Below are 20,141 nucleotides of genomic sequence, written 5' to 3' on the forward strand. Positions count from 1 at the left end.
TTCCATGAGATTTTTAATATTTTTCTAGCTGACATAATCTTTGAAAATGTGTCGTTTCAATTTTCGAAACTCATTTTGCACGTCGCCTGAGATCGTAAAACAGGTATTTAACCACTTCGACCTGTGTCGATTGACCAAGTTTCTACAACTTGGAAACCCGAGAAGAACCGAGTCGCCAGGTCTTGCTGTAACCCTGCAATATTCACTGTGTTTCCTTTTTCTTCTTGGGCGTTATACGCTCGATCAAAGTCGAGTTGCCGCGATTCCCATCGGCCGACACAGTCTCAGACTGCTTTCAAGTTGTGAAATCTAATTCCACTGGAAGTTGAAACTTTTTCCGCTTTTGCAGCTCTAGACAGGACCCAGCCACAGTGGTCTTTGTTCTTGACGATTCGATCGGTGTCTACCCCGGTTATTTGTCTATTCCCTCTGTACACTACCGTTCAAAAGTGTGTAGTCATTTGCTTCCCGTTGACACAAACATTGTTGTTTCAACGTTACAAATGCAACGACTCGGGATCTCTTCCATCCTAGCGACTCGATAAAATTTACTTGTAAAATGGTTGGCAACTAAGTGATTGCGGGCTTTGTCATTAGGTGGCAATGCCAAAACCCGCAATCACTTAGTTGCCAACCCAATAACAGTGCTAATTAATTTAGGTACTAATATGAATGAAATGAAATGTTGAAATGAATAAAATGAAATGTTGAAATGAATGAAATGAAGAAATGAAATGCACAGCTCATCTATTGGGTTGGTAACTAAGTGATTGAGGATTTTGTCATCAGGTGGCAATGAAGCGCTAATTAATTTAGGTACTAATATGAATGAAATGAAATGTTGAAATGAATGAAATGAAGAAATGAAATGCACAGTTCATGTATTGTGTTGGCAACTAAGTGATTGCGGGTTTTGTCATTAGGTGGCAACCTAATATAGTAGTGCTAACTAATCTTAGATACTAATATGAATAAAATGAAATGTTGAAACGAATGAAACGAAGAAATGAAATGCACAGTTCATTTTAACGTGCCATCAATAAGATTTGAAATAGACAATTTGTGTTTCACGTGATACGCACGAGTGGACTGCAGAAGAAGACAGCGAGCACCGGTTCTGATCTCGGTTTGCCATTAATTGCTGTACCTTGACAATATTTATACAAATTGTAGAAATTGTGCGCGTATTGTTGTTGTAAAGCGACCGAGGTGCATAAAGGACAGTGCACATCGAGCTCTATGCTCGGGACGCGTTTGTCTGCCTGTAGATTCTCCGCTAATAGAACAGGTGCTATTTATGGGCACACTCGTTCCGAAGCTCGTACAGTGTGTTTAACGTTGCCAGTTACAGCTGTCGTGTAAAATTCAGACGTCTCTTTAATCTTTCATCGATCGAAACCCTAAACACGAGGCTGGGTTAATAATAAATGTTACTCGTTGTTAATGTCAGTAACGCAAATATTTATCGGACAGGCTGTTTTTGAAAAAGACGCGAGATCTATGACGAGACTTTGTTCTGATTATACGCAATGTTGAAATTCTACGATCGAGTGATCTTTGTACAGAAAATAACGCGTGCGTGTGTGGGCGCCTTGTATTGAGAATGATCATGGTCAATTATGCTTCTTTTCCATGGCAGTTTCTGCGTTTCTACGCTCACTTGGACATCACTTCGCAAGAATCGAAATCATCCTCGTTTTTCATCTTCAAAAAATTCGATATATTTGGCAACCAACAAATTCAATATTGTTAATAAATTGTCAAATATTGGGTCCTCTTCGACCCAGCTGTATCGTGCAATAACCATCCTCATATCATCATCCTCGACTTATCCCCTGAAAATATCAAAGATACTCAATAATACATCTTCCAATCATCATCATCATCCTGAAATGTTAGGTCCCGTATGATCCAGTCATTGATATACAAGAGTTAGGCTCATCGTCTTCAATTTGTTTGTGGAAAAGTTGGAGGATAAGCGACGGGTATCTCGAAAATCCTCATTGCCTGGCTTCAGCAGCTCGTAAGAGGCAATCATCGAGCCCTTCTGAACGAGGAGTAGCATCCACAGTGAGCATTTTGCTCTCCATTTATGGAAACACGAATGGGTAGAAGAAAGCCACAGTCTTGGCAGGCAGTTAGTTGCGTAATAAACAGCATTTCGCTGAGAGGAAAAGCGGTTATCGAATCGTCAGACCCCATTTCCATCCTCAGTTGGATCTTACCAACGATACATCCTGTCGAATGGCCTTTCTGTGTTTCGCTTTCCCTTTCTTTGCCCTGTTTTTATGCCCGCAGCATCGGCTTTCTCCATCTACAATGGGTCTCGGCCTCTTTCCCCTTGGTCCTTGCCGAAATTTCCAGGTTTTTCGTTGCCACAGGCAGATAGTGGAGGTCCGCGGAGCTTCACTGTAGCGAAAAACGATTGTAGACACGTGTAGGGATTTGCAGGATGCTTGAGGCTATCGCGTTTGTACTCTGAAATTTATTGGTCGAGGATAATCCCAAGTTTGGCGACAGTTTCGTGTAAATGGAAACTTTTGCGGCGATCTCAACCGATTCTCAGCGATACGCTGATGGCCCGAGATCTTTTCTTATACGTACAGCCATTCCAAGTTGTGGTGTAATTTACGTAGTCGAGGTATACTTATTTTTTCGACTTGCAACCTCGTGAGGATTCGCTGAAGAATGAAATGAAATTAACCGTCGTTTGTCAGAGTACCTGGGTGACTTGTTAGCTCTTGCTCATTCCAGGTTCGCTATCTATCAGAGATGCCTGTTCAGAAAGTGTGGAAATTATTGCAATTCGTTTGGCAGACAATTGGAAGAAGAAAAAGTGCTATACTATATTTGTTAAAACTATTACGGTTATACTGTAAAGGAAGAAACAATTGGCAATCAATAGCATAGTGTGCTGAACACGACCTCGACTCTCTTATCATACTATGTATCTTCCAAATTAGCGTTTCAGGTTCTGGAAATACGTAAATCCTAGCGTCTGATTAATTTTTACGATTTCACGATATCTCGCCATCAATGAATATATACACTTTTTCCTCGAGATAATACGGTCGTATTTCAACCACCACATCTCGCTACAATTCCATCGGTAAACACGTGATTCCATTAATTTCATTGGCCAGATAAATCACGGCGCCTGGTCGGTTACGTAATTAAGAACGAATCCTGTTTCTGAGATTAATATCCAGATGAAATTTGATAGGATTATCTGCTTAATCGCGACCGAACACGCAACATCGAAAAGGTTTCGTTTGATCCTCGCAGTGTTTCGCGTGTGTCGTGATTTATGGCTTCGAAATTACCATTCTAATCCGCGAAAAAGCTTTTCAATTCTCGTCTCTGATCTCTGATCTTTCAACACTGAACTCGTTCCTTGCGTAGGACCATCCTTTTTTCGACTGGTTTGTTGATCGGACAAAAAGTCCCTAGGAAAATCACAAGACACATTTGGGCAATTTATATACGGTATACTGTTGCACTGTTACGTTGGAGTTACGAGCTTGGAAACGCTTTTAATTAAGTCAGAAAATGGTTCGACAGGTAACAGGAAAAAGGAAAGCAATAAACTTTGAAAGCAACATGTTTCTAATTAAAAGACTTTTTATTATTCACTGTTGGAATTAGGTGAGAGTACGTCGAACGTGGGTTCTTGTCGTAACCTATATTCTCGATTTTTCGATAACCTAATAAATTTCCACACTTGTCGACTGTGACTAATAAAAACATAAATCTACTGTATTCGATGAATATTTATTCTTTCGAAACAGGATTGTGCTCAAGCAGATTGGTAGCTTTATGAATGTAATTAAATAAATAGAAGCCAAGTGGATATTTATTTTATCGTACGAAGTACAGTTCGTTGCAAAAGTTAACTCTTCTTATCTGGAGAAACTAAAAATGCACTTTGTCTCGGAATTATCGCTTACATGTTAAGCGTTAAACGTTTAACAATTTTTGTATTTGAAAAATTGTTGAATTATACAAGATCTAGCTCGCGGAAGTCTTAACACGAAATTACGAAACTTTTAATTCCGTCGATACCAGAAAAACATTTTAGGTCCATGAGATAATTAATATGAATGTTAGATCTAACTTTTTTACGATTTTATGGAAATACGACGAGAGCGTGAATTGTATTTTGCGCTTCTCTTTAATATATTTATATTCATATTTAATAGAACAAATTTAAAACATGCGTCTAAGCAAAAAATTTAACCAGAGATAAACTCTTCGCAACGATATTTCAAATTTAACGGACACGCGTAAACTTTTGCAACTGGCTGTATCTGTTTACGCATATTTCGTACGTCTTTGCGTGTCCTATACATTTTGTACGTTTAAATTTTCCATAAATGCTCGAACATTCAGCCTGTCCATTTAGATTCCGTTTAATTCGTCATTAAATTCGAAGATTGAAGTTGGAACATGAATATGTAAAATTGGCCGATATCGATGAAGTTTGAAACTGTACAAGCAGTAATTCGCGATTTGATTGTGTATACGAGACGGCAAAAAATATTTCAGCCAATAAAGGATGCGCAAATGGTGTAGATATCCGGCTCAATTTCCAGTTTTCGACCAGAGAAACCAATTTTTATTTAACTTTCCCAACCGGATCATTCGACGAGATGTATAGTATTAATAAATCTGGGAACGTGCGCAAACAATGGCAGGCATGGAACGACGCGTGCAGAAGCAACTCCTGTAAATATACCGATAAATTAAAAGCAAGCGAATAAGCCGGAACGATATTACTAGACGTCGGACGGAGGAGGTCGTACTGACCTTTTCATCGTTCACCCTGAATCTGTTCCAAATTTTAGCCATTTTGGCATTCGATGCTCACCGTTTCTCGGTTTCTCTCGTAAAATCGATCGAACGGAACCCTGCAAATCACTCGCGAGTCCATAATAAAATTATTCCGCGATCCACGTTCGATCCCAATTGACGTAAACAGCCGCTCTCTGGAATTCTATTTTGAGGTTAGGATGACGCGTCACTAAAAGATACGAAGCAATTGGCAGCGTTTTTATCGTACGAACTGTTTATTTCTAAATTGGAGGTTATTGGAGATTTGGAGGTTAGGACACTGACACGTTATTCGATTAACGGAGGCAGAGTAGCTGCCAACGTACTCGCTTTTGCAACTATTTATTTCTGAATCGCAGATCGTAGAATTTAGAAGGTGAATCATAAAGGATTTTAGAATTGCAGGAAAGGAACGCCCCTTTCTCTTGTTGCTAGATCAAAGATGATCATTTTGAAGTTAGGACTGATATTTTCTACACGGTTCGGTACAATTGATCGATAAATTTGAAGTTTCCATTGGGACACGCGTGAATCGCAAATTTTACCAGAGACTTGCTAACCAATTCGACTAAACATTTTCTAAAAATACGTGTAAAATAAGAAATAACGGAAGACGCGGCATTTTTCGCGGTGAGAGACAAATAATCGACCGACAACTATAGCTGAAATTCCTTGGCACGTCTCAGAAAAGGCTGAAAAGGGGTTTCTTTACGAAGTTTCAATCCCTGTCCCACTTTTCTCGGATAGAATTCTTGAAAAGGATACTAAAGCATCTCTCTGATGGGGAGGGGGGATTTTTCCTATGAAGAATTAACGAAATTTCTTGGAACGAGGGTATGAGACGAGGGTAAAACCACAGAAATAGCCGATTTGCGACCGTTTCACTTGCAAATTAGGATTAGCATTGTAAAGGAACGAATGCGAGTTAATGCTAGGCCTTCCAGTTCTGCCAACCGGAAAACTCCTCGGCGCTAGCTTTAGCTACTCTGTATAGCTTGACGAGCACGAAATTTTGAGCTCTGCTTGCGTCAGTGGCTGGACTACGCTTTGATGCGATGCTTGACGAACTTAATAAAGCGTGAAATTCGTTGACGAATGACAAACATCGCACCTGTATTTCCTCTACAGGCCTTTCTAATCTCAAGTTTTTGTCATTTATGGCTTTTCTTCCTTGCATTTTTGCTACGGTCTTTTTTTTTTCAAGGATATTCCTTTCATACCGAGTTGTAGAAAGTTTCACTTGGTTAATGCACACGTATAGAGCAGTGCACCTGATGTTAACGGAATATTCTTTTCCCCCTAAAAAATATTCTTCTCCCATGCAAATTTCCAGAGTTTCGTTAGATCAGATCCACTTTGTTCGTATAAATAGGCAAATGTTGGTACGTTAGATGATCGTCTATCGATGGACCTTCGTCTTTCTCGAACCTGATAAATTTTGTCGTCCCGAATTTCGCCATTTCTAAAATTGCCCTAGTAATAAATACATTATAGTCGGAGGATGAAGAATTAAGCAAAATAAGTAAGTCGATGTTAGAGAGAGGTAACCAGTTTTCTACTAAAAACTTTCCTGCGTCTTAGTGACTTGTTTTCACACTTGACAAATTTTTTCTTGTCAAGTAGTCAAGTTTCAAGTGAGTAATTAAGTTAAATGAAATTTCTTCTTATAGGAAGACCTTATATTATATTTAATTAATATAGCCAGATGTTAGTAGGACTCTGACAGTTATCTGTCAAAGGACTTGCTGCCTTCTTCATTTTCTTTTCAAACCTGAAAAATTGTATCTCGCGAAATGGCAGTTTAAAATATTCTATATTTCTATATTTCTTTACAACTATTCTCTGAAATTCATATAAATAAGTTCAACGAAATTTTGAAACATCCTGTAGGGACCAAACGGCTGAAGCTTTTCTTAGCCAACAATTGCTTGGAAGAACTAATAGTCGATGGTTTCTCGACTATTTTCTGGGAACAATTTCGACTTAGAATCGAAGATGGGATCGAGGGTGTATCTCGAGGGCGCCGTCGAAATTTATGATGGCAGTAAACCTATTTTCTTTCAAACGAAATATTGATCCTAGTTTTTTTCTTCTTCTTTTAAGACGAACGATTGTTTGTCAATTGTTGCCGAAGAGTCTACTACCACGAACCTTCCAGTCGATCCCTGTGTTTATCGATTTCGACGGTCATTATTTATAATGTCGAACGGTACCCCCTTTACGCGATGATACCGATCTCTAACAATGGCATAAAAATAGCAAATAAAAATACAGCCGAACTTGGATAGCTCGTGGAAGTAGTGGAACATTTTTAGAAACCTTTTATGAATATATTATACGTGTTGCAGGAAACATTTTGATGCTTCACTAACACCGTAGTAATGTCACCTTGTCTCTCTATCGACTCATATAAATGTAAAAATAAGAGTGACTTTTTACAACTAAAATTTGGTTCTCCTCGATTAAAAAAATTGTTGATAAAAATATACATCCAACATGGAAAATTTCTATTTAATTTCAGGTGTAACGATGATTCTTTCCGTCGAAACAAAGATGGCCGAAAACGTAGTTGAATTGCTGCCAACATAGGACGTAGCACACAAAAAGGTTCTATATAATTTCAAGAATGTTTGATAGGATATAATTTGTCGCAAAGGACAGGTTTTCATCAAGCAGGCATAAAATCTTGAACGATGAGTTCACGTGGCCGACGAAGGCAAAAGAATCTTATCCTATGTGTCGCTTTTGGCACAGAAAGGTTGGCATTACACGCGGCAACGAGGCGACGAAGGTCGCCATTACAGGGCCGACTGCATGTGTAAAATTAACTTTGATCCCCAATAGCCTCGTTTTACCCTTCTGTCTTCTCCTAACTTATCATATTTTTAATAACATTAAAACCTGCGTATCTTACCATATTTTTTGAGAAGGGATAAGAAAGCGTAAGAGAGAAATATTTTAAATAAAAGTATTACTTATAACGTGAATTATCGAGGCTTAATATTTGTTTTTAGTAAAAAGGCGATCGATAATGTTGTTTTAAAAGTATGCCCAAGTTCGCATAAAATATTACGATATTTCGTACAATGTAATTTTCAGTGTTCTGTTTACTATCGTTTATTTCGTACTTCGATAAAATTATCGGCGTCCGCACGAGAAAATTAGCATTTCAAATTTCGAATCGATACAGGCCGTCCAACTTTCCACCTCAAAGACCGTCACCCTTGTTATCTGGCAATTCTTATCGATACACGAAACGATAAACGCTTGGAACGTTAGAACATTAGCTTTATATCATTTCATTTAATCTATTTTTATATCACTCAGTCTATTTTTATATCATTTAATCTTTATCTGACGTCTATTTTTATTTATAGTTTTTATTGTAAATTTTACACAATATAGTTAAAAATTCACTAAACAAATTCTTGCAAATATTGTAACTACGTACATAAGCTTATTAAACAAATGTCACTGTGGGGATTAACGAAAATTCAATTTCATATGTTTTGTTAATCTAATTCAAGTGGTAGTTGATTAATTGTTATTGATTAAACTACAATGATTAATTTCCATTATGTAAATAAACAGCGGTGCACGTCAAACCCCATGTTTTATTAATCTACTCTAGCTGAATATAATTCTCTGATCAAAATTTCTAATGAAATTCTGTTAATCAAATTATACTTGTACATTTCAACTTGTCAGCTTCTGTTGGTCTGGTTCTATTAATCATGTTCTATAAGTTTGCTTCTACTCATGCAGTTATAATAGAGTTTCATTTCCAAAACCAGTCTTGGATTGTGCTCTATTGATTTACTTTTAATAACTGACCAGAGATATTCCCTGTTTTCACTTAAATCATCTGAATTATCAGTAAATTATGTTCTTTTATAAAATGATATTTCAATCTCATTGTACTATATTTCTATTCTTATTCCTGCTCATTAACTTTTCTTACTCTATAAGACATGTAAAAAAAAATATATAGCCGCTATTGTGGATGGATTCTTCACTTTTGGTTTTATAAGAGATGATATAAAAAGATCTCATTAAAGCAAGAATTTATAACAGTTGAACTTGAAAATTTAAATGTAAATTTTAATTTAAAACCAAGCCAACATACCCCAAAGAATATTTCTCTCTTATTCCCAAAGAATTAATCTTTCTTTGATATTTAAATATTCTAGAAGGCTCCATATAATACTTTCAAGGAATTTTCTTCCCTGAAAACTTCATATTAAATTTTATGTTAACAAGTTCTACACTTTTAAACAATGAAGACACTTAAATATACTTTGAGAATCTTTATATTTAAATTAAAAGAATGAGATTATTAATCTTTAAATTTTCAAGTCAAATGAGATTTTTCTTATATCTGTTCAATTATATTATTAATATCTAAACATTCACATATATAATAACATCAATATTGAAGGTTAAGAGATCCCAAAGAATTTTATATGTATTTTAAAAAAAAACTAAACCCTTGTAGAAGAAAGATAACATGAAATTATGTATGTATATAGGTTAAACCAGCCACACCATATCATTAGCATGACTAATTACTCTAATTAATTAGCCAAAAAAGCAACAGGCTAATGTGAATGACTAAGATATAAAGACATTTCACATTTAGACCTGCTTTAAAAAATCAAAGAAAATAAGAAATTCAATGAATAAAAGCTTGCATAGATCACGCAAACGTGTCGAGAACGCACGAAAATGATCATTTCTAGACAAAGTATTTTAGACTCACCGCAGCCTTCAATTCTCTATTCGAACCACCATGTAAAATCACCACAGAAACACCTTTAGCTGATGAACAAGCAAATTTCAAGTAACCACGATTCTATATCGGTATATCGATGTACGTTAAACAGAGTTGCTAAACGGATCGAAAGCTCGTAGCCTTTGTGATGGCAAGTTTTTGTCACGTGACACGAACAAAGGATAATTCGGGTACTGGGCGGGAAGTTTAATTAGTTGAGGGAAGTCTGAAACCATTACACGTGTCGGTTTGGATCGGAAGTGGGACCGGTATCGGCTTTTTAATAGCATACTGTCGAGCTGTTGCTCAATTTGTTCCCTGTTTTGTGCCAACAACTTCCTCAGGCAGAGTTTAATAATATTCCGAATAATAAATAGATCTGGATTACCATTTAGCCGAAATTAATTGCAACGGTTGATAAATAGTTTTATAATGTATAAAAGTATAAAACTAGATTATTTGCATTTCCAACTTCTCTGTATAATTAATTATATTCTGTGGAGTTTTATTAGCAATGGTAATTGCTATGGAGGATTTCAGTGAAATGTTTTTATCCGAATATTTTATAAGAATAATAAATTTTCATTTTATTATTGCAACAAAAGATCAGAACGAAAATCTTTTTCATATTAACGATGTTGTTTTCAATTGTAAATAAATTTTTTCAAATCTCTTTTCTTATATAGAATATAATTCGACAAACTGTATTGCGTTATATAAGTTATCTAGATAATAAAATAATATAATTTGTAGAGACAATACGATGATATAAATAATATAGCTAATAGATAGTATATAATTTTTAATTATGTTCTACATGAAAAAATTCTCTGCAAACAATTTATTTAATTCTATTATCTACATATTATTTATTTCATTTCGAAGCTACATTTGATACATTACATAAATACATTACATAAATAAATGATCCATTATTAAAAATGAATAAAAGATTGATGTGATATTCAAATCCTCTTCATTTTACGGAATACTTTTCTCCGCTGATGTAATTTGTAAGAGAATCCCGCCATAACTCGCATAATGGAAGTTCGATCGATATTCATCGATATTTACTGTCTCCGATTATCGTTTCCGTTTCCTGTTCTACAGTGTTCCAGTTGTCGATGATTGAAATTAGAATTATGTCAGGCGTGGAAAGATTCTCTTTGTCTAGGTCGACAAATTCCGATGAGGGAAAATTTTGATCTTATATTTTCGACCTCTTCTCGCCAAGTTCATAATTCGCATGGTTCGATTAAGACTCTTTTATTAGTTCTTTTGCTCTCTCCGTTCGGTTCGGATCGTCGCGTTAAATAAACGAGAACACGTTAAAAAAAAAGAGTGTTTCGTGATTCCTACAATCTGGTTCGCGAAATTAAATTCCGAGTGTATTGTGTTTTGGATTTCTATTGTGCAACAGGATTTTTATTCACTGCGCGGCACGATATTATTTTACGTTGAATGAAACAGAGGTTATGATCAAAAGGTTCGTAAAAATTTTCTAGTTTTCTATATTATTACGTTTCTACCCTTTTGCGACTGTTGTCATAATGTTAAAATTGTAGTAGAGTGTTGTTAAAGTTGATTAAAAATTAATTGTAATTAATTAACTGATCGAAAAGATTCTTTCCGATCTTCGATTTTATAGAATTATTTTCTTGGACGAAAAATCTGTTCACTTTTCTATGAAAGTTATTTTACGTCTACTGAAAGTGATTTGTAATTTTTTGAATGAAAGTCATTGCAATTAAGCATCTACTAATAACAGGATTTCATATGCAAGTCAAATTCTAGGGGAATTTCTGGAACCATTGCTTCTTAAATGTATAAAATTCACAGAACCCTGAATTTATCAGTGTTTCAAATTCTTGACATTCTAGAAATGACATTTTTGAAATCCTAGGGAACTTCTAGGAACTTATTCCCGCATACAGAATTTTTTTTTGAAAACATTTAAGAGGTAGAACATTATTTAGGGATTTTATTTAATATCTCTAGACTACTTATCATTTCCGCCTTAAATTGGTGACAGTCGACGAATGATAGTTGGTAACGCTTATCGGAAAAAGCAATCGGGGATTTCTGGACGCTAAAGCTGAGAATGAGGAGGGGGGCGGGGGGGGGAGGATAAAAGCGCGGGATAATTGAGAGCGAGTGCTCCAATTATTCGGTCATCGAATAAAATGTCGGCTGGCTGCTTTTTAATTCGATATAGTAACGCGATTTCTGAAGTCTCGAGGCGCGTTAAAGTCCTGTCCGATTTGAGCCGCGTGTTGCATTACCAGCTAGTCAATTACATTATATTTTTTCGAGCGGCCTTTGAAGTTTAACCATCTATGTATGTAGTATTAAAAAACCTGAGAACTGAACCAGGTAAAGTATCAATAAATGGCCTCCGAATATAATTCTGTAAATTGCTCCAAATTTTAATGAGAAAATTAACATTATCGTAGCATCCACGGGTCATTGCGAGAAAGTGAATTCTCAAGCAATCTTTGAAATTTAACTAGATGCAAATGGAAACTCTGGGTTGAATCAAGTTGTCTATCAAGAAAGGGTCTCCAGTTATTATTCTATGGACCTCTTATGATTCTTTAAAAAGAATCGTTTTTCACACAGCCTTCAAAGGAGAAGCATTATGAGAAAATAGATTTTTATTAAAATTGTACCGGATATAAGAGTGGGATTACAGTGGAAACGTACACACCAGAAGTTGTATTTGAATAAACCTTTTAAAATCTTAGGAAATGGAGGGAAATAGTGGAAGGAAGCCATCGTGAGACGGTAAAGTCAGCAATTAACAGGAAACAAGATGAACCCTTTGGCTCTATCATCGTAGCAAGAACGATTCTAGGAAGAAAAGCGACTACAAAGGAGAGGCAGGATGAAGGTATCGCTGATTTATCGAGTCTGAGAGCGTTTCTTTATAAAGGCGGTATAGAAAAATCACGAGACTCTGAAAGCCTGACCTGGCTGTATCTATTGGTATCAAAGACGAAGACGCAAAATCGTAATACTCGTCGCGAAAGAATTTATCATCCTCGAACAACGAGATTTCTAAGAAGATGGATCCTTTCTCAAAAGATCAAGGGTTAATAACCTTAGCAAACCTTATTAAACTGGATGGATTCCATCAACAAATAAGAACAATTTTATGTCTTAATATAATTAAAGTGATTTTATACTTCGTTTCTAGGTAAGAGAAATGGTATTTTAATCTAATCTAACCTAACTTAATTTGGTTAATTTAGGTTAGGATCTAGCGAGTATTTCCTAACCTATTTGTCTTTCAATATTGGCTTGCTGTAGTATTTAGACTCGAATAAGTAATTTAATTAGCATCTTAATTTAGTAGGAAAAATAGTAATTTTTTGTGAGATCATAAGAATTAGTATCATTCTATTGTTTGCACACCTGTTATGCACACAGAGTATACTTATAAAATAATTCTTAATAACGTGATTTTAACCTACAATAATGATTTCGAAGCGAATATAAATTTTAATGTAAATATAAGTATAAATTCCAATGTTAATGTACTAATAATATAAAATACCATAACTTTGATTTACTCTCCGTATAAATTGAGAAGAAATATGAATATTTTAAAAACAATCTCCATATCCGTCGGAACTTATAATTACACGAATCGGATTCATGTAGATTCTCTCACACTCAGAGCTCCAAACAGGTCTGAAACCATTGAAAACCAGGAACAAAGAGAGCCTAGCTGTCGGAAACTCTCTTAGAAGTTCCCTCATCGAAGTCCATAATTTGTTCCGAATGAAAAGCGTGTTCGAGATGGGACGTGTTAATTGCACAAAATGGCTTATCGCAATTTGCATAGCTCTCGGCGAAGAATGTCGTGGAAAAAGGAATAATCAGCGTTCACACTTACTGCAGGATTGGGTTCAATTACTTAAAAGGAGTCGAGCTTATCTGCTGGAATTTAATACGTGCAGCTTTTTCACCGCCGTGGAAAATAATCTTTTAAGGGGAATTAGCTCGACCATCTTAATCCAACGACAGCGTTATTAATCCTCTGAGGTTCGAAGAACATCCGTAGGACGGCCGATAAAAACTTTTCATCTGAAAATAGAATGTCGAAATCACTCGGTTAGGTTAGGTTAGGTTAGAGCTCAGCAACAAGTATCTCTCAGTGTACTATACGGAAATGAGGAAAACCAGATACGGCGAATGTGATCTAAGTGCACTGTACTGCTCAGTCTATGAGAAACATTCAAAGTTAAACGTGATTTACGTTATTTCTGTAAATAATCAAAGTAGTTGGTTATGTTAGGTCTGAGTCTCTTTCCGTGAGTTAGGTTAGGTTTCAAGGAAAAATTACAGACGGCTAGAAATAAAATGCATATCAAAGAAACAAGAATGGAAAGTACACAAACATAACTTTATTCATATATTTTACAAAAAAATTATTCAGATCTTCAAAAATGTAACATTGTAAATATATAATGCTGCTGCGAAAAATTACGAATTGACCATATTCTGACAGTATAGAAAAGTAAGGAAACAAGTAAGGAAAACTGACATAATACCTCGTAAACTTATTTATTTATAGCCCTGGAGACGAATATATAAGAAAGTTCGAAATTCAGCGCGATTTATGGCGTTTCTGTGACTGCGCAGTCATACGACAGATTATGTTAGGTACGTAATCCATCAAAAAAAAAGAAGAAACATCAGAACGTTAGATTGATCAATAGATTCAACTTTTCTGTGGTGCTGCGAATAATATTATATTTACGATACTACATATTTAATCACAGAAAAATGTCCTTAGGTTTAGATTAGGTGGATGCACGTAGAGATAGAAATATATTTTCAAAGGATAAGAAGAAAATTTTGTCTACTATTCACAAAAAATACAGGGTGGTTGGTAACTGATGGTACAAGCGGAAAGGGGGTGATTCTACGCGAAAAAAGAAGTGGAAAATATAGAATAAAAATTTTTCGTTCGAGGCTTTATTTTCGAGAAAATCGACTTTGAATTTTCGCTCGGTACGCGTGCACTATCACGTCTCGTTATAACGGATCTCACTGTAGATCGTTGTCTCGATGGAAAAATTAAAAAAAAAATTTTTATTCTATATTTTCGACTTCTCTTTTCGCGTAGAATCACCCCCTTTCCGTTTGTACCACCAGTTACCAACCACCCTGTATATTGTATTTTTATATCACCAAACTATGGGCGACATTTGTACTGTGAAAAAGTGAAATATGGACAGAAGATGGAAATACGTGGTCGTGATATAAAAATGAAATTTCCCAACTGTAAATGGGTGGCGGTAGTCTTCGAACGAAGTCGAGTATGCAATTAAACGAGACTGCAATCTGAATGAATTCAACGTATTCCATCCTCCAGAAAAAGACACATTGAAATTAGATTTAAATCACCAGGGACCATTTACATCACGACGTCCACGTCCCCTCGAGTTGAAATAAGAAGATGTTTCCCGTCTTTATTCAGACGCACTGAATAAGTCGTTTACCTTGTAAACAGAGCGCTCCTCGTTCCGTGGAACAAACGGCTGAGCCTTAACAAAGTTAAAACGGGTGTTCGTTAATAATTCATGAACCGTTACCGTGGCACAGCGATTACTTAAATAAATACTGAATTAGATCGCAGCTTGGAAAACGTCAATGAAAATATCGTCGAATGTTTAAAGAGGTTTTACATATTTTACGATCGAAAACAGGCTTTTAATCTGAGGAATCGCCGTAAGCTATGAAACAATAGAACATAGAAACAACATAGAAACTTGCATTGAGAATTGTGCAAATAATACTATAAAATCCACTAAATGCTAATTTCTCTGAAATCCTATCTATGCTCTTTTAAGAACAGAGACACCTAGATGGAAGATTGGAATAAGCAACATTAAAGCAAAGTATAGTGCAGCCATTAGCTGTACCAGGATTTAGAGTGTTATATAGCGACACGGTATGACTAAGGAATGAGGTAGCCGAGCCAGTAATAGGCGACTCCAAATAGTTGACATTGTTTGAGTTGGAAGGGAAGGATTCTGACCTAGTAATGATTGTTAATCCAAATTTACTGGTGATGAACTATAACGTTCCATAAGTAGATTACTGCTATGACCCCGCCAAATTAATTGGCCAATTCTATTAACATTCATTGGTATTACAGTATTAATTATGAAGCCAGTCATGTTGGTAACAAACCACTCTTTTGTACTCTAGACCAGAAATGATCGTCCATTTACAGGGTCTCTTTCATGAATCTTTAATACTTTGTCACAGTAAATGCCCAACTCTGAAAATGTTCACTGTCATCATAAAAACCTAAATATTCAGTTGCCCACATTTATGAAAAAATGAGAAAAACTGACTGACCCCATACTCAGTCTCTTATATATACAATATACCAATTATTGCAATATAGGATTATTCACATTCAGATCTCCCGTACAGTCAACACACAAATTATCACACTAATACACCAATTCTATTAAAATCCAAATTTCCAAAGATTCCAATGTTCCCTGTATATCATCACATAGAGAGCCTAGTCTACATCATATCCGCAATATGATTTGTGTACACATTAGGTGTAACTTCAAGTTAGACTTCAAGGTATTGGCAAAGCTTCCAATCCTCCCAATTCCAAGTCAGGAATCACTTTCCACTTTCAATATTACCAGCATAAACACCAAGTATATCTTCAAATAGGAGCCCAAAATATTTTCAGAGTTTCCAACCGACCATTTCAAGCAAAGAATCACCTTCCATCCTCAGTATGGTCACCGCGTAGATCGCATCACAGTCTCTTGAAACCCATTAACGAGTCGTCTTCTTTGTTACAGACCAACAACCAAGGTCCAACGATGGCCATCTAGTAGCCGAATCTCCAGTGCACCGCACTCTCATAAATACGCGTTGAAGCACCGATTCACCAGGTTGGAGGGAAACTGCTGCCACGTTGTCACGAAGCTGCAAAGAAACGTAACGGCCGTAGAGACATCGAGGGTGGCTCGCGTGCCAAGAAGATGCGACTGTTCGCGTGGCCTGGCAGCGTGACTCGCGGCGGACTCATAAACGATGAATTGGCGGGCAGCGATGTTGGCTCAGCCGAGAAACGCGGCAGCAGCAGGAGCAGCAGCGGAGGAGGCAGCAGCCACGGCAGCCAGCGAACCGGCAGATTGGACGCGCGATCGGGCGAACGGCACACCATCGGCTGGGCATGTACGTCATCTACCCGGCAGACGAGCTGTTGCGTATCTATGAGAACCCAGACCGTGATCCTAGTCCAGTGTTGACCGGAGATCGTCGGCCGAGTTGTCAGGTGACCGTGATCGCTGTCAACGAGAGAAACGACCGCCCACTAGCACCAAGTTGGCTGGATAGCTCGAAGAAGTGGAAAGAAAGGAGAAAGGAACGAGGACAGACACGTAGAAGAAAAGCGAGCCGTAACGAGGCTCCGCGTAGCCACGAGGTCGCGAAGGGTACTCGTCGCGAACAACACGCCAGGACTATGCAAAACAGTCGCGTTGGCGCCGGCGAGGATGCCGCCAATCCTTTCAAGGATCTCATACAACCGGGGCTCAGCGAGCCGCTCAAGCAGCACAATGCCGCCGCGCTCAAGCTCGTGCAGACCGGTGAGTGCTTTAGTTCTATCGCCAGTTTCTTCGCGTTTTTCTTCTTTTATGGGCTTTTAATGGGATCTTACGGAATTATGGCTCGTGGCTATTTGAGGACGCGAATACTGGATAGTTGGGGTAGATTGACTGTGAATTTATACGCTCAATTATGTAATTTTATGGGTTAGATTATATTACCCATAGAGCCTACAGTGGTTTACGCGATACTTTATAGGTTAGGAAATTTAACAAAATTTGAAGGCAGGGTTTGCGTATATTTATAAAGAATTTCCCCTAAAGAACATTGTTCATCCTTAGCATTTATCAAATAATTTTATTACGCCTTTCTCTATGAAAACAGAATAAAAAGTTTCTTCAGCCTGGTCGATAGCTCAGCCTAGGATTTCCATTAGTAGAACGAAGTACTGAAAAGGTAGTAAAAAATTTTTAAAATTTAACATCATAGTTGCGAATTATATAGTTGGAATATATACTTAGGATTGGATAAATTACCTTTATTTTGGAGATAATTCTGTTTAAAATTAAAGACGTTTCTACCATAACTCTAATATAATCCTATTCAGTTCCAATATAACATAAGTTCGAATTTTTACTGGTTAAGCATAATCATTTTCCGCAATTCTCGCGTGGAACTTGGTTATTTTCTCTGATCGCTACGTGATAAGAATACAAAAGAGGTAGATTGCGTATCGTGAATTATTAATATCGAGGAAAATGTATTCGCCGGTATATATATATGCATCCGAACTTGCTTCAAGGCCAGCATTAGTACATTAGTATATTGTATAAGTATAATAGCCAATAATGAATAATAATACTTACGACCCTGATCTTAATTTCTTCCTAACCTCAATTCGTTCTGACGCCAAATTTGGAATTATTACTTTTGATCCTTCGTACGATTTTATTGTAACGAAGTAAGTATAGAGAGGTTAATTAAAGTTTCGAAAGTTAATTAGACCTAATGAAATTACATGTAATATGTTTACAATGGATTACAAATGAAAATGATGGATTATGTATTCAGCCACTGCAGACGTGCACTATGCAAGAATGCGCTTTCTTCCTGGACTATTCTGTTGTTTCGTAATTTAGAATATTAGGTTCCGTAGTCGAGCTCGTGACACGAAATACTTCTCAACGATATTCACAGAAGTAATTTACCTGTACCGCAATGTTTCCTTACTTGAACATGTATTCATAATTTTGCTACACGGTACTTAACCTCAAAGAGAAATACCAAAGTCTTTTTCATTTTAAGGTTGGAAAGTAGCTGCTTTATAAATTTGAAAATATTGATTCGGATTTTAATATAGTCTCTGTCCGTAATTATTTATGCTACAGATAGCACCATTATTGTAAGCCAAAGTTGTATAAAAAGATAATAATAGTAACTTTTATTTACGTTTGATAATTTATTCTAGGCAGAATTCTCCTAAAGTTTCCCTGGATAAAATTTCAATTAGTCCTAGTTGCTTTAGCCAAGCTTATAAATAAAATTCTTTCATAGAATTCTCCAGGGCACAAATTCAACCACCCTAGTTACTTTAATCAAACTCAATTAGTAAACATATTACTAAAACAAAATAACTACGTTTAGCAAATTGTCTCTACCGAGTAACAAACTTAACCCTCTCCTTGTGTTATAAAACTGTCATACAAGCATTCCATTATCTTGTTATTCAAACGTGAGTAACACGATTACACGTGCCACGATCAAAGGTCCCCCATATACTCGTGTACACAGCTTTCCGTGTTCGAAGCTATTTTCCTTCGTATTTAGTAGTATAACAGAGTTGTACGTTTAGGACTTGACATTGTTCGTTATGGCATAGTCGTGCTAGGGAGTAATGCACCATAGACCCCATGATACGTATCTAGATTTCATGCTTAGAGATCGTAAGTCACCTTAGAGTTGTCCTAAACAGGTCTTTTCGGAGGTGGATTGCCTGTACAAAATGAGGGAGGGCCAATCTCCAAGCATAAACTTATAATTTTAGCTAACTCCCTAGATTTATGACCAATTTACCAAATCTTTTCGTGCTTTCGTAATTTCTTTCCAGCATTCTTCCTTTTCCCTAGACTCGAAGCAAAAATAAGCTTGACTAATTCCCTATCAAATCTTGATTCATAACCTACCAAATCTTTTTCCGATTTTTCAATTTCCTCGGTATTACTTTTCGGAATAAATTAAATATGATTAATTCACAATCGATAATTTGCTTGATCGTTATTTCATTGCCAGAATGCTTTCAATCATTAAATACAGCGTATGTTTTGTGCGATCAGTGTTGCCAAAATTGTGGCATGATCGACGACAGCCATTTTAACTACCGCTAGAAATAAAAGATTCTGCGATATCAACGAGATAGACGGAAATCTTAACCGGAAAGGCAGACATTTTGGCACAGGTTCCCCTGAACTATTTTCTTCGTTCATCCAGACCATCCCTGTATAGTGATATCCAACTTTTTCCATTGGTCTTGTCGCCTGTAACTTATGGCGACGCTGTAAACGATAAATACACGGGAAAACGAGCGCTAGAATGAAGCAAAGGAATTTCATGGAAAATTCGTTGGCATGGAAACTGTCGTCATCGTGGCGTCTCCGAGTTCAGAGTTCGTTGAATTGGTGTCTTTCCAGCAAAGCTGGATAAAGCAGACTTGAAATATGGAACACGCGCAACATATTCTGAACTCAACAAAAATTGAATATTTCATAAATCCAACTCCCTAGTTTCATAGTAATAGGTTATATAACCTAACTTATAAAATGTACAATTCTCTCTACTAATATAACTATAAGTTATATGTAATATGATTTTACAGAAAATATTTTGCTATATTTTAATGTAACTACAAGTATATAGAGAAATAATTAGACATATAAAAAATGGTTCG

General features: G+C 36.5%; 1 protein-coding gene across 5 annotated transcripts in view; it reads left to right on the top strand.

Moving 5' to 3' along the window:
- Positions 1-20,141, top strand: part of LOC126874443 (uncharacterized) — a 77,370-nt gene that overhangs the window by 5,117 nt on the left and 52,112 nt on the right. For 4 of the 5 annotated variants that reach the window (XM_050636509.1, XM_050636506.1, XM_050636511.1 and 1 more), the window contains exon 2: positions 16,447-17,238. In XM_050636509.1, the coding sequence (XP_050492466.1) occupies positions 16,824-17,238 (415 nt within the window). In that variant the 5' untranslated portion in view covers positions 16,447-16,823. Of the gene's footprint in view, positions 1-7,351; positions 7,438-16,446; positions 17,239-20,141 lie in introns of all 5 variants that reach the window. The other variant, XM_050636507.1, reaches the window with a different exon arrangement.

Source organism: Bombus huntii, chromosome 16 (genome assembly GCF_024542735.1).
Source record: "Bombus huntii isolate Logan2020A chromosome 16, iyBomHunt1.1, whole genome shotgun sequence".
NCBI lineage: Eukaryota > Metazoa > Arthropoda > Insecta > Hymenoptera > Apidae > Bombus > Bombus huntii.